Source organism: Doryrhamphus excisus, chromosome 7 (genome assembly GCF_030265055.1).
Source record: "Doryrhamphus excisus isolate RoL2022-K1 chromosome 7, RoL_Dexc_1.0, whole genome shotgun sequence".
NCBI lineage: Eukaryota > Metazoa > Chordata > Actinopteri > Syngnathiformes > Syngnathidae > Doryrhamphus > Doryrhamphus excisus.
The window spans coordinates 15,469,107-15,482,669 of record NC_080472.1 but is presented as its reverse complement, the minus strand read 5'-3'; the positions used below and the strand labels follow the sequence as shown (position 1 = coordinate 15,482,669).

At 44.6% G+C, this 13,563-nt stretch overlaps 1 protein-coding gene across 11 annotated transcripts in view; it reads right to left on the bottom strand.

Moving 5' to 3' along the window:
* sox5 (SRY-box transcription factor 5) overlaps positions 1-13,563 on the bottom strand; it is a 176,473-nt gene that overhangs the window by 62,415 nt on the left and 100,495 nt on the right. For 5 of the 11 annotated variants that reach the window (XM_058076812.1, XM_058076813.1, XM_058076816.1 and 2 more), the window contains one exon: positions 319-517. In XM_058076812.1, the coding sequence (XP_057932795.1) occupies positions 319-517 (199 nt within the window). Of the gene's footprint in view, positions 1-318; positions 518-7,511; positions 7,584-7,615; positions 8,708-8,763; positions 9,086-13,563 lie in introns of those variants that run through there. The other 6 variants (XM_058076809.1, XM_058076810.1, XM_058076806.1 and 3 more) reach the window with 4 other exon arrangements.

Sequence of the window (13,563 nt, the reverse complement as noted above, 5' to 3'; positions counted from 1 at the left end):
TCAGACACACAATGTTCCTCACGTATCAATTAACTGCCCTAAGCACCTACTTCTCTTACAGCTGGAGGTCAGGATTACAGGGAGCATAAGCTGATCTATGGTGTTTGTGTTTGCACCCCTCACACACACACACACACACACACACACACACACTTATGGGAATGGGCTGAGAGCCAGCGGAAGGCAAGGCAAGAAGATGAGGCCCATGATGATGACAGCTGCAGATTCCAAACCCAATCACATTGTGTAAACTGTACTGGCAACATGTTCCCCAATTAGGAACCCCCGTTACGCACGAGATGAGGCTGAACTTCTTACCGTGTTGCTGGGGGGGCTGTCCAAGCTCCGGAAAGGGGGCGAGCGAGGGGACACCTTGTTGCAGTACGAGGCTAGGGGGAGATGGATCACGCCACCCAGCCCCTCGTTCTCCTCATCCTCCACTCGCTGTCTGCTGGTTGCTATGGTTACATCTCCATCTGTCCCCCCATATGGAGAGGCTGGTCGCTTGGAAGACATCCTGGAAACCAAAAAAAATCAAGGAGAAGGAGGGTAGGGACATAAGGACAGAAAGGAGGAGTTAGGATTTGAATCATATATACAGTTGTCTTGAAAAATTCGATTTCGAATTGAAATCGAATTTCAAATTACATTTGTGGTGCCCCCTATTGGCTGCGCTCAAAATAGGCAATTACATGCTACCCTACTAGGACGTTTTGGTGTGTTGCGGCCATATTTGGGAACCAAATACCAAATTTCATGGCGATTAGGCTAAACATACTGAAGTTATGGTGGCTGTTTTGGACAGCGTATTGAGCTGTGTGAGAAATTTCAAGTCAATCCAACATGTGGTGCATTTGTCAGTGAAATCACAGCACAGGCAACACAGGAAGGATGGATGTTTTGCCACATGTTCACCATCTTGCGTGCACCGATTCAGGCGAAGAGGAGTTAGCTTAATGAAGAAAATATGCCAGATTGTTGTTGTTGATTGTCCTCCATATTCCTTTGCATGTTTAGATGATATTTAGGTACTTTTGAACACAGATATGCAGAGTATAAAGCGACAGGTGGTGCTCTAACTCCTCACAGTGAGGTCTCTGTAGCCGATCGATACACATATGTAATTAACATAACATAAGATAGCAAACAATCCAAAAATACACAGAAAAACCCACTGTGTACTCCCCGTAAAGTATGGACAACTACAGCATCTTTAAGGTACTTTGTGGCCGACTGCGCACATTCAAGCGGCAGAACAATACACCCTTCAGTGTGTTGGTGAGCACGCAGCTCTTTGGCGGATCTTCAAACACGCTCTCAGGTCCTTCCAGTGTGTTTACGACAGGGGCCATTCAACGTTCACATTTCCAAAAACTGAGGCCATTACTGCAAATGAAGCCCGCTTGCACTGGCATTGTGGAGGAAATGACCATGCCTCGACAATGGGCTTTCATAGACGCACAGAGAGAGGGAAAGAGAGGAAAATAATCGAGAGAGGCAGAGAGAGAACAGTATGCACACTGACAATAATGTGTGTTTATGAAAACCTCTGGACAATAGTGGGGGGGGACTGTCGGAAAATGGCTAGCAACACAAGGGGCCCCGCTGTGTCAATTTGTTACCGTGGCTTTGTTCCCTTGAAAAGAAGCAAAGGACATAAAGCCACATCTATTAGGTGAACTCTGTCTCTCACAAGGTAAATTTGCCTCCCTGTACTCCAGCTGAATAGGGATGCAGTGACTACGCAGCAATAATAGAATTTAATGTGGTTCTCAGCATCGGCTGAGTGCTTTCAGATGCACTTGTCAGCCTTGAAGCCACTGCGACTATGACCCTGGGTAATAGGCTGCTAACATCTCCCGGTGATGGAGGGGAGAGCAATGGTGAGTGTGCAAGAAAGTCACTCAACACAGCAACAGGTATGGGACATTTTGGAGATTTTAGTCATTATATATCGGGCTTCCGCAGCCCTCCTCTCTCTCTCTCTCTGCTTGCCTCGGCTAAACTGATTACCCTCTATTGGATTTCTGTCGGCTGGCGTTGCTCCGAGGAGCAGCCCCGCTACTAATTCATTGCTTATTTACCTTATGGCAGCCAAAGTCAAACAATCTACAAAAGGAAACATGTGGCGCTACCACATTGCAGGGGAACCTGCGGCCAAAATCCAACGCTGCGGTAACAACTTCAATTTATTCAGCCAGCAAGATCCATAGATATGATGCAGTATGTCACATACAGAAAAACTGTAAACAATGCAGGGGCCTCTTTGATGCTAAACCCAACCCAATATACATCAATATATGCTAAGCTAGGTTATCTTAGGTGACCAATATTGAAATATATCATGAGTTTATTTTACCCCTGACTGCGGTCCGCATGCTGTCCATGCAATGTTGTGTTCCGGTGTTCAAGCACACTACGTAACTCAGTATTAAGGCAAACAGAATGAATTAGGTACCTGCAGATCAGCATACAAGCGTAATTAAGGGTCAAAATGCATATCGCGTATGAAAAATAGATGCATGTCGGCAAGTCTGAGGGATGTAATAGTAATCATATGTGTGCTGTGCACCTTTTCATTCAAATCAGTGAATTCTTGTAACCGCATTACAGTCTAATGGGTGACTCATGCATTTCTTTATTGGAAATTAAATCAAACCATTACTAAAACAAGATTAAGGCAGAAAGGAGCTTGAGATTAAGTCGTGCAAAAATGCAGCTTGAGGTCATGCCCGAGCAAACTTGAATTAATGTAACAAAAACAATTTTTATTTCGGTTTTTGTGTTCTTTTACTTCATCCATTCTGCTTTCCTCAGGCTCCTGATTGGATGAAACAGCCCAGGTGTTACAGCACCACCGCCTGTTGCTTTGTAATGCATCCTGCAAATGCGACTTTGTTGATTTTTTTTAAAGTGCAACAATAAAGCGCATATCCATGCAAGTCATTACGATGGATTGTGCACCGCAATGGCTTTCTTTATCTGCTCCGCCTTACTCAGCAAGAAGACACGCCATAAATGATCGACAACAAGTTGTGTCTATGACAAAAGGCTGCAGATAAAGCCGCTATCATTAGGCTGGATTGACATTAAAAGTGTAATCGACTGGAGATAACGTTGATGACAGAGTGCATGTCACTTGTGGTGACAAAGCAGAGAGTGAGTACATAAATCATAGTTCTTCCATTCACACAAGAGCCAATGTGGAGTGGCTGGCCCAGCTGTGCAAACTAACACACACACACACACACACATGCATGCATACATACAACACAGGCCCTAACACTGCAGGTCTGTCTTCATCACTCCGTGTTTACTTTACCTCCTTTCACTCGCTCACACTGAGGTCTTTTGTTTCACACATGGACACACACACGTCCCCTTGTGTCCCGTGCACACCTCAGCCTAATCATAACCTTCTATACACACACACCCGGGGTCACCTTTGAATCAGTAAAAAAAAAAAAATAGCAACGGTGATGATATTTTAGACAAGAGTGTGCTGTTTCTGGCCCTTTCCCCCCCCCCCCCCCCTCCCTCCTCGTCTTCCTAACTTACTACTACTTCCTCAGAGGGGAGGCCATTTGCAGCTCCTCTCTGGCAATAAAATCCCCTCCCTCCGCCTTTTTCGCCTTTGAAGTGGAATTACTACACAATTGGGCACGGCGTGTGCGCAGGTTACTTCATTTAAACTTTGGCAGGGGCTGTCACGCTGCTGGAGACCTGGAGGAAGACGCTTGGAAGCCAAGAGTGATGCCAGGATTATCACCTTTTTTTCCTTGTTACTTAAGATGATAAGTTGGCAGCTGGGTCCAGGTCATAATTAGAGAATATTTGCTTCATTTCTGCAAAGCTAAAAGCTGAACTTGTCAAATCAAGCACACAACTCCTCATAGGACAAAGCTGTAATGACGTCTCACTCTATACTCTATACACTTATGTGTATTTTTGAACTGGAAAAAATATGTCACTTGTGTTTTCCTGTGTGAGGAAAAACACACACAAGCTTCTCCACATAGCTGGAAGGTTTATACGACATCCCACTCCTATTAGAGACCCCTTATCTTCCGTCTCTTGAGAGATGCAATGAAATAAAATCAAATTGATTTATTACACAAACTCAACACACACTCACTTGGGACTTTAAAAAGCTGTCTTGATGTTACTCCTGTAAAGAAAATGTTAAATTAAAAGCAGAACTCACACTCGTGCAGAAATGACACACAGACTGGATACTCGGAATGTCCAAAAATCCAATCATAAAGCAAAATATTTGTATCATACACACATCATACAGAAACTAGACACACATACACACATCCTACCGTACCCTATAAACCATCGTTTGTTCTGGAGCACAAATACATACAGAAATGACACAAATGCACACCACTGTGCACACACTCATGGCCTTTTTGGGGGCATCTGTAAAGACTCCCCACTCCTCTATGTATTGACAACAAATAGACGCAAAACTATAACTACTGCAAACTACACAACTTTGCACACGCTTGTGATCTATCTTGCAAGTCTATAAAGATTTTTAAGTGACAGGTAATCTGTTGTGTCTCTTCTATTACACAAACTACACAACTTTACACACAACCGAGCTTTGTTGCACATCTGTAAAGATTTTGAAATGACACCTCATTGCTGTGTGTATTTGTGGACTAAATCTAAAGATGCAAAACTCTTAAGCTGTTGTTTGTCCCGTGTTACACAAACTGATGCAGAAACCACACACACACACACACACACACACACACACATACACGGTGACAGCGTTAAGCTGAGATTAGAGCGCCACTTCCCCCTTGGCTTTTTGATGATTAGCGGCTCCTCGGCTAAGTCGCTCTCATATCACATATGTCCACCGCTGCTAAGTCACTAATCGGAACGGGGATGCGCGTCCATTAACCGGACGAATCATGGCGATGGACGCCGGTTAACCGCCTCCTGGTTGGTCGCTTTGCTGTAATCAACTCATCCGGCTTCAAGCTGGCACGGCATGCAGCGGCGAGGCTTACGCAAGCATGTTTAAATACACGCCGCCAGCTTATGGTGGCTACATTTGGTCACTTTTTGTGTTAGTATTTGTAACGGGAAAGTCATTCCTTACTTCTTTCCAAACATGACAAAAAAAAAAGTTGTGCTGTGACACACACACATAATATGAAAGGTAGGTAGCTCACACTCTCCCCATGCACACCGGCTGCTAACATAACGATGGCGCTAACTGCTCTTGTTAACTCCTTTCAAGGAGCGTGGGAGCCTCCACTGGAGAATTCCGCCGTAGAGCCAATATGCACGTACTGCTTCGCTTTAGGACTTGAGCACGCCGTCACATCCATTCGAAGGAAGTGCGTGTGCAATGGGAATGATATAATCCTGAGTGTGTCTTTGAAATTGGTCTCCGGAATACTTGAGCCCGGGGCGTTTTGCCTCCGAGCGCAACATTTACTGTACATCCTCAAGGGGGGAATTTTTAATACGTAGTATCGTAACGCCTTTTCTCTCTTGGCATGGTGTTGTTTCCCGTACTTCCCACTCTTTACACAATCAGCTGTTTGTAAGACGGTCACTCCATCCCTCCTTTCCCTGTAGGGAAATTGCCTAATATCTATTTATAGGTGGCGGCAACATGGACCAATTTTGTAAATATTGTAAAGATTGCGCCTTATATGATCTGTCTTGACTATTTATAACTCTGACTGTGACATTTTTCTGCTCTTAGCAATGCACGCTGGATTTTCCCCCGATGAACACTTAAAGAAAGTGTGTAACGGCCACAGAATGCTCACACACCCAACACACACACACACACACACACAAAGGGTTCTCTGTGAGAGGTACCAAATTGGCCGCTGTTAGCCCAAACGCTGTTTCCTGTCCAGCGTGGCCACAAAAGGCGGCAATACACAAACACACACACACACACACACAGCACCCTAATGTCACTGCTGTTTAATCACACACACATGTTAAGACAAGAAAAATGAAGAGAAAAATCAACATTGTCACATCAGTTTAAAGTCTAGACAAGCGAAGACGGTGCGTGGGAAAATCTGGAGGAAGAAGCGAGTAAGACAATGTGTGTGTGTCGACGAGGAGTGTGTATGTGTGTGTGTGTGTGAGGGGAGAGGAGGGGAAGGGGGCGCTTGTTTGAAAGGAGACAGACGGAGAGAGAGAGAGAGAAAGAGGGGAAAAGTGCATCCGGTGGAAGGCTACCCCGTGCGTTCCCTTTTCGTTCCGTGTTTATTGAACGAGGCAGCGACTTTTGGGCCATTGTTGCGCCGGCGTGGCTATTTGCGAAGCGATCCATACAGGAGTCGAGACATTTGTCTCGCTGTCAGCGCAAAAAAAAAAAAAAACCCACCCACCCTAACCCGTTTGCTACGTTCCCTGCTGTAAACCACACTTGCATGGGAGTTCATTCTCCAAATGACACAGCTGCTCTCTCTCTCTCGCTCTCGCTCGACTCCAAAACTTTCAACGTCCTCCCTGTCGCACTACCTGGACAGACAGAGACTTTATTGTCGCCAGCTGGGCGGAACCACACAACCCCTAACACTGCCTCCTATTGTGGATGATGTGTGTTGGGGGAAATATCCTGCAAGGGACCGATGGATGAATTTAAAGTGAGCACTGCTCCACTAACCATGCAATACCTCCACATGACCTTTGACTCCGACCATGTGACCCCCCACGTCATGTGACAAGACTGGATACAGACACAACAAACTCAGCTGGTCGTGGGGGTTTAGTTTCCTCCGCTGGTATTTTTCTATTTTCCTCCATGGATGGAGACACGGTTATCAAGGCTCTCAGGGGACACACAATATGGCCCAGACAATGGCCTCCAGTCCCAGTATGTGTGTGTATGTGTGTGTATGTGTGTGTATGTGTGTGTGATGGAGGACGGGACAGAAAGGGGCAGAATAGTGCATTAGTTTGCAGAGCACGGACACGCTACTCAATTACTCCCTCTTTGGCCTTCACACACACATCACTTTCATCTGAATAAAGTACAGGGAGCGGCACTTTAACTGGTTAGAAACCACGACAATAGCACAAAAAAAAAAGTCTCAAAAGTGTTGACATCCCCACTTAAAAATCACACCGCAATAAATAGAGGGGACAAATGCAAAAGGTGTAAAAAAAAAAAAAAAAAAAAAAAACCAGCAGCAACCCTAGCATCACCGCTGCCGCTGCTTGAACACTGAACCAGCAGCAGAGTGACACCTCGTCCTCCCCCTCCACAATTTAGGCCATTCTCACTTTTCTGTCACTTTCCCCTCGCATCTTTTCTTCTGTCCATCATGGAAGAAAGTGTCGATTTGGCCACATGAATCCCTTTCCCCTTCATTAATTCTCACGTCCTTGTCAATGTGGCAGGCAAACACACAAAGCCATAAAAAAAAAAAGGGAGAAGGTTTCCAGTCAAAGTTTTCAGGCACCGGTAAGTCAGTCACAGAGCGTATACATAAAATACTACATAAGTTCTTTCTCACCTAAGAACCTCTTAGAGAACTCTCCATCAGATTGTGAAAAGAAAGAGAAGAAGCGGTGATAAGAGAAAGGAGAGGAAGTGCGATGAAAAGATGAAGACACTTACAGAGACGCAGGAACCGAGAGCATCGCGGCCAACGAGGATGGAGAGCACACGCACTGACAACTCAGAGGAGAGAGTGGCGCTCCACACACACACACACACACACACAGAAGAGAAAGAGATACCCCCTTGCTTACACACACACACACACACACACACACACACACACACACATGCAATGCAGTGATGGAGTGCATTACTGGAAAGCAAAGAGTTTTAAGTGCTCGCCACTTAAATCATTGTAATCCCCACATTTATCTCTATACATTCTGCTTTCCTGTGTAATCCTTTACATTCCTAATTCCTCCCTGACTGTTGTTGTACTCCTCTACTCCTCTCCTCCTGCCTCTCAATCACTTTGCCGGATTTGATTATTATGAAAAACACATATTTGAATGTGTTTTTAATCAAGGGCCCCTGAAATCGCCCCCTCCTCCCTTCCAACTCCTCCCCAGTTTATCTCCGAACAAAAGATTAGTTTCATGAGGCAAACAGAGCGCTACTTATTAATGCAATGGAAGTCAACATGTGTGTGTGTGTGTGTGTGTGTGTGTGTGTGTGTGTGTGTGTGTGTGAAAAGGCTGGGTTATGTCAGCTATGAGAACATAATCTGCTTCTCACAACACGACTGATGCCAGGTTACAGGTTTCACACCTTTAAATGAAGCCGACATCAGAGGGGAAACATTAGCATATTAAAGAAGACTGCAAAAAATAACAGCGTAGGGATTGGACAATGGGATTACGAAGCGGGATTAAGAAAAGTAAAGCGGTGATATTTTGTAAAAGAGGAACTTAAGCTACAGGGATGGCTTCAAAAACTTCAAGTTGGATTGGAAATCTCAAATGTGGCTACTTACTCCAAATAAAAAAGTGCAGCTTTTTATGAGCGAGATGTTAATAAAGTGATGAAAGTGGATGATGAGCATTGCCGCACACACACACACACACACACACACACACACACACACACACACACACACACACTCACACACGCAAGTTCTTCAACACACTTATCTAATATCAGCTCTCCTTTCACATGCATTGACAACCATCGCAAACAATGTCACAACAATCGTCGTCCGCTAACTAACTCATCCGTGTGTGTGCGTATGTGTATGGGGGGTGGGGGTGAGGGGGGTCCGCACGTACCTGTTACACTCCTGAGGTAGCTCAGGCTCAGTGAGCATGCTGGAGTAAGGGTCCGTCTCTCTCGACAACAACAACATAAAACAGTCCCACAATGCTCTGTTGAACAAGGTGAAGTCTCCCCCTCACAACAAGACGGGATAAGAGTGATCCTTCAACCTTTCTCTCTCACACACACACACACGCATACACACACCGCTCTCTCTCTCTTTCTCTGTATGACTGTATGTGTGTGTTCCTCTCTCTCTCTACTCACACACTTTCAGACTGACACCCACCCTCTCTCGTTCTCGCTCTCTCTCTCTCTCTCTCTCTGCCTCTGTCCCTCCTATTCTCCTCCCCTGGCTGGAAGCTGTGAGATCCAGCTCTTAAAGGGCCAGCAGCAGAAGCCTCGTTCTCATCTCGTGTGTGTGTGTGTGCGAGAGGGGTGGGACCATTTGACCAGAGGGCTCATCACTGGCCGAGCGCAAAGGCGCATCAGTGCTGCCCCCTTCCTCGAGACCGACTCTCACACTTTTTCGCTCACACACACACGGTTTTTCACGCACTCAAGCCAACAGCCACAAATCATGTAGACACACTTGGATGATAAGAAGCTCCATGTTACGCAACGTACAGGCAGCTATCACAGGGAGATAAGTCCGATTTAATGTATTAGCTCGTCACGTCACCTGCATGTGTGTTCAGCCTTTGTTTGACCCAGAAAACCTTTAGCACGTTCATCTGTGGGGTCAATAACGCTTTCACTTCCTGTCTCTTTCTCCGAACGATTTCGATCTTCTGCTGAGTAAGCTACTATTAGAGGGTGCAAATGAAAGGAAATGATACAACCACAGATGACGAGTCTGAAAGCCAGGCTGCTTTGTTGAAAAGTGGCACGTTGCTTAGAGAGGGGAAATATACAAATATATTTTCAGTTAAAAAGTTTTAATAAAATAAAATTGGTTAAATGAAAAAGGCTCTTGATGGCAAAGACAATAAAGCTTTCTCTCTTTGAACTCAGATGGTTGCGCTGCCCAATCAAGGTCTCTCGCAGCGTGCCAAAGCTGCTGAGGTTGGACGCAGGTGGACTGTCATTTAAAAGTTTTAAATTTTTGAGGGTTATGGAAGAAAAAAAAACAAGTGGTAGACCTCAAAAAATTGAACTGGAGGATCCCACTGAAACGAGACATGAGGCGGCACCATCATGATCTGGGGTGCTTTTTCAATGGAACTTCGGGTTGTGCAGGGGCGTCAAACGGAGAACAACTATGTGTCGATGTTGCTGGGGACATCCCTCATAATCGAAGGCCCTCGTCTGTGTTGTGATGACTGATGACTTTTATAACTTCCACCTGACAAAGGACTAAAATATAAATAAAGTCACTCGTGCACGTTCCCTTACAGTGGTTCTTAATTATTTTGTGTCATTCCCCCTGGGGGCAGGAGTGTATTATTGTTATTATTAATGGCAAAACACCTCTGAATGTTTCCCAAGGAAAGGGGTAATGCCCTGGTTAACCGTGGCTCCCCAGTGCTGGCAGCACTCATGCAGCCCCAGACCATGCTGCTATGCTTGATTATCTTGCTATTTACTCACGTTGCCAATGACAATCATAGCTGTGTGGGATATCAATCTTGCTACACAAGCCCTACATTGACTACTCTAAAGTACATCCAAGTTTAATTTCTATAGCATTGTCCCTTGAAAATATATAATGTAGTGATTAGCTCCCTAATCACTTTTCAGCCAATGTATCTGTAAGCTGCCTGGTTCAGCCAGCCACAGGTTCCGCAGCAAGTGCTCGCCATTGAGGGAAAAGCAACTATTAAGGCACCAGGGAGTGAGGTTTACCAGTGTATTTTGGCACAACCACACTCGAGTCGAGACTCTTAAGGCATCAGGTGGTGAGGTTTACCAACATACTCTTACACGTCCGTGTATCGATAATATTTCTACAGCCAAAGTACCTATTTTGCACTAGTTTTCTAACACCAGGGTTGAAACCTTAAACCTCCTTGGTGACAGTAGCTTCTCCATAAAGCCACACCACAGTCACTAGACAAGGATAAATGTATTATGCACTCATTCATTTTCCAGGTTTTTCTGAAAACACTTTGCACCATAATATCCCCGCTTCCCTTCCATCATTCCCAACGTCTCAATGTACTTATTGTGTGGCCATTAGCCAGCCATTGTGTGGCTGCATGATTCTGAACACAACGTCCTCCATCCATTTTCATGGCCATGTTTATGAATAGTATGAATAGCTGCAGAGGAACATGACTTCTAAATAAAAGCGTTGGAGTCCTTCCTTACTTCCTTTGTTTTGATGCAGCCAGAATGAGCCATTTGATTCTGCAACGTGGATTTGATTTGGTTACAAGCAGACAGCTGAACACTTTCAACAGAACATATGCCGGCCCTCTCATGCATGAACACACACACACACACCGAACACACAAAATGCAACCTTCGCCAGTCACACCTATTGTGTCCTCAGGTGTGCATACTGTACATGTTGTGTGTCGGGAGTGCACGCTGCTTTTGGGCCCTTTGTGCTGTCAGTCACTATTAGCGGTGTGTGGTCTGCGTGTCACACATACGGCCAATCTAGCCATTGTTCCGCTGAAGAGAGAGGAAAGCGGAGTTGACAGACTGCCACTTCTGTAATACTTAAACACACACACACACACTGAAATTAGGGAGGGGGGGCATCTAAAACCAGCCCTGTCACTGAACTGCACACACATGACAAATACGGTTAAAGTGATGAATGTGTCTGAAAACTTTCAGGAACAACATTATTTGGAGCTAAGATTGCTGGTGCAGATTACGAGGTGACAATCCTTTATCTGAAACAAGCAAGTCAGCCAATAGCCTATTGATAATACCATTAAGAAGCCATTAGAAATCCAAATTGTGTAGGCGAATAGCATTCAAAGTGTTTGGCAGAACCAAAGACTATAAAAATAACTCGGAACTGCACATGATGTAACATCCATTAAGTGACTAAAAAGACAACAGCAAATGATCACCTTATACAATAAGCGGAGGGATTCCGTAAATATTAGATTACAAGCACAGATAAACTCCACACTTGACTCCACATGACAGTGTCAACAACAATCAGCGGCATTAGTTTTCTATTCCGTTAATCTAATTCATGGTCCAATGGGAAGAATACGCAGAATAATTTAATCAAATTCCAACTCTAAACATGGGATTGATTGGGAACGCCATCTCTTCTTGGCTCTGTAGGACAGCTGGGGAACAAATGATCAACTAATTTATGCATTAAACAAAAAGGTTGTTTACCTGAGCAGAGGGATGGGGACTATTGTGTCCATATTTGGGTCATTTCACTCCTTCTATTGTAATTTGGGTAATTAAGTTATTGTTTTTTTTTTTACATTTTGGCCTTTAATCCATTTGGAAATCGGACATTTTACAATTACTGTTAAATATTTGTAATTTCTGGATGTTTTTTGCAGAATTTTTACCCTGCCGTATTTCATACAAGGCTGCGTGCTTCGTGGACGTGCACACTGGCAGGTGGCAATGCCGCTGTTTAATTCAATCTGAGCTGGTAAATAACAGAATATAAAAATATTTATGTATTATATTTGTGTCAGTATATATATTTTAAATATATTTTATACATACTAATGCGTTTTTTTCGTATATATAGAGATTGCCCCAGATATCTGTTAAAACAGTGCAATTATGAGCATAACAAGTCATGTGTTGCTTAATGTGAACAAGGCAGCTGGGGTGTCTATGATGAGAGAATATTGACAACAAAAGCGATTGCTTCACCTGGACTGAAACAAAAGAGAGCTTGTTAGGTGTTTCAAAGGTTCATCAGTTGCCTCTTGGAAATAAAGGAGGGAGGCGATGCGATAAAGACAAAAAGGTGCCACAAAGCTGCTTGTGTTAAGGTAGAGATGCTTCGCAACGGCACCCAGAAGGGTGCACACACACACACACACACAAAAGGAAAAGAAAAAAAATAGAAGCATGCACACACTGGGTTCATTACAATGAAACCGTTGATAGGAGGCCCTTGTGTCGGGGACCCAAACAGCTGTAGTGCATTAGGGGCTGACTGTGAGCAGGGGCAAGGGGAGACTGGCTGTAAACAAACCTTAAAGACCCATGAAGACACACAAGTCACACTAGTCCACCAAATGCATGCATGTCCAGATCCTATTATTTCCCTTAAATCAACATGATAAGAGAGCACTGGTCATAGCTAAAGGCTGGTGCGTAGCGTGTTTACACCAGGTTGACCTTGAATACATGACTTGACATGGCTAAATGTCCACTTATCTTCAGTTAGTACAAAGAATGGGGTGTCTTTTAACCGATTCTGACAGTTATGTCCCAGTTCTTTTGCCTGCTAGAAGTTAAAACAAGGTAATTACGGGAGCATTATCCTGGAACGCTTTTATGTGCCGCTCCAACCAGTTGAACAACTGGAACATTACCTGACAGTTATACACCAGCACAATAGAAAGTCAGCTTAAACTCGCTTCAGTCAACAATCTTCCAGAAATATGCATAACTGCCTGTGGTGCCAGGGACTTATCTCCATCCCAGCATGAGCTCACATATCTTCCCTCCTCGGAGAGGAAGAGCAAGCGGACGGGGCATAGCGCAGGGAGGCGCAAGTTCTGTGTGAAGTGGTTTTATCGTGGGGGGACACGAGTGCCCCCTCTGAAGGCCAAGTGGCGGTCAAGCAACGCTATTAAGATATAGAGTCACTATCTCTTGATGCCAGGACTCAGTTTATACAGGTAGGTGGGGGCTCCAGACGCTCT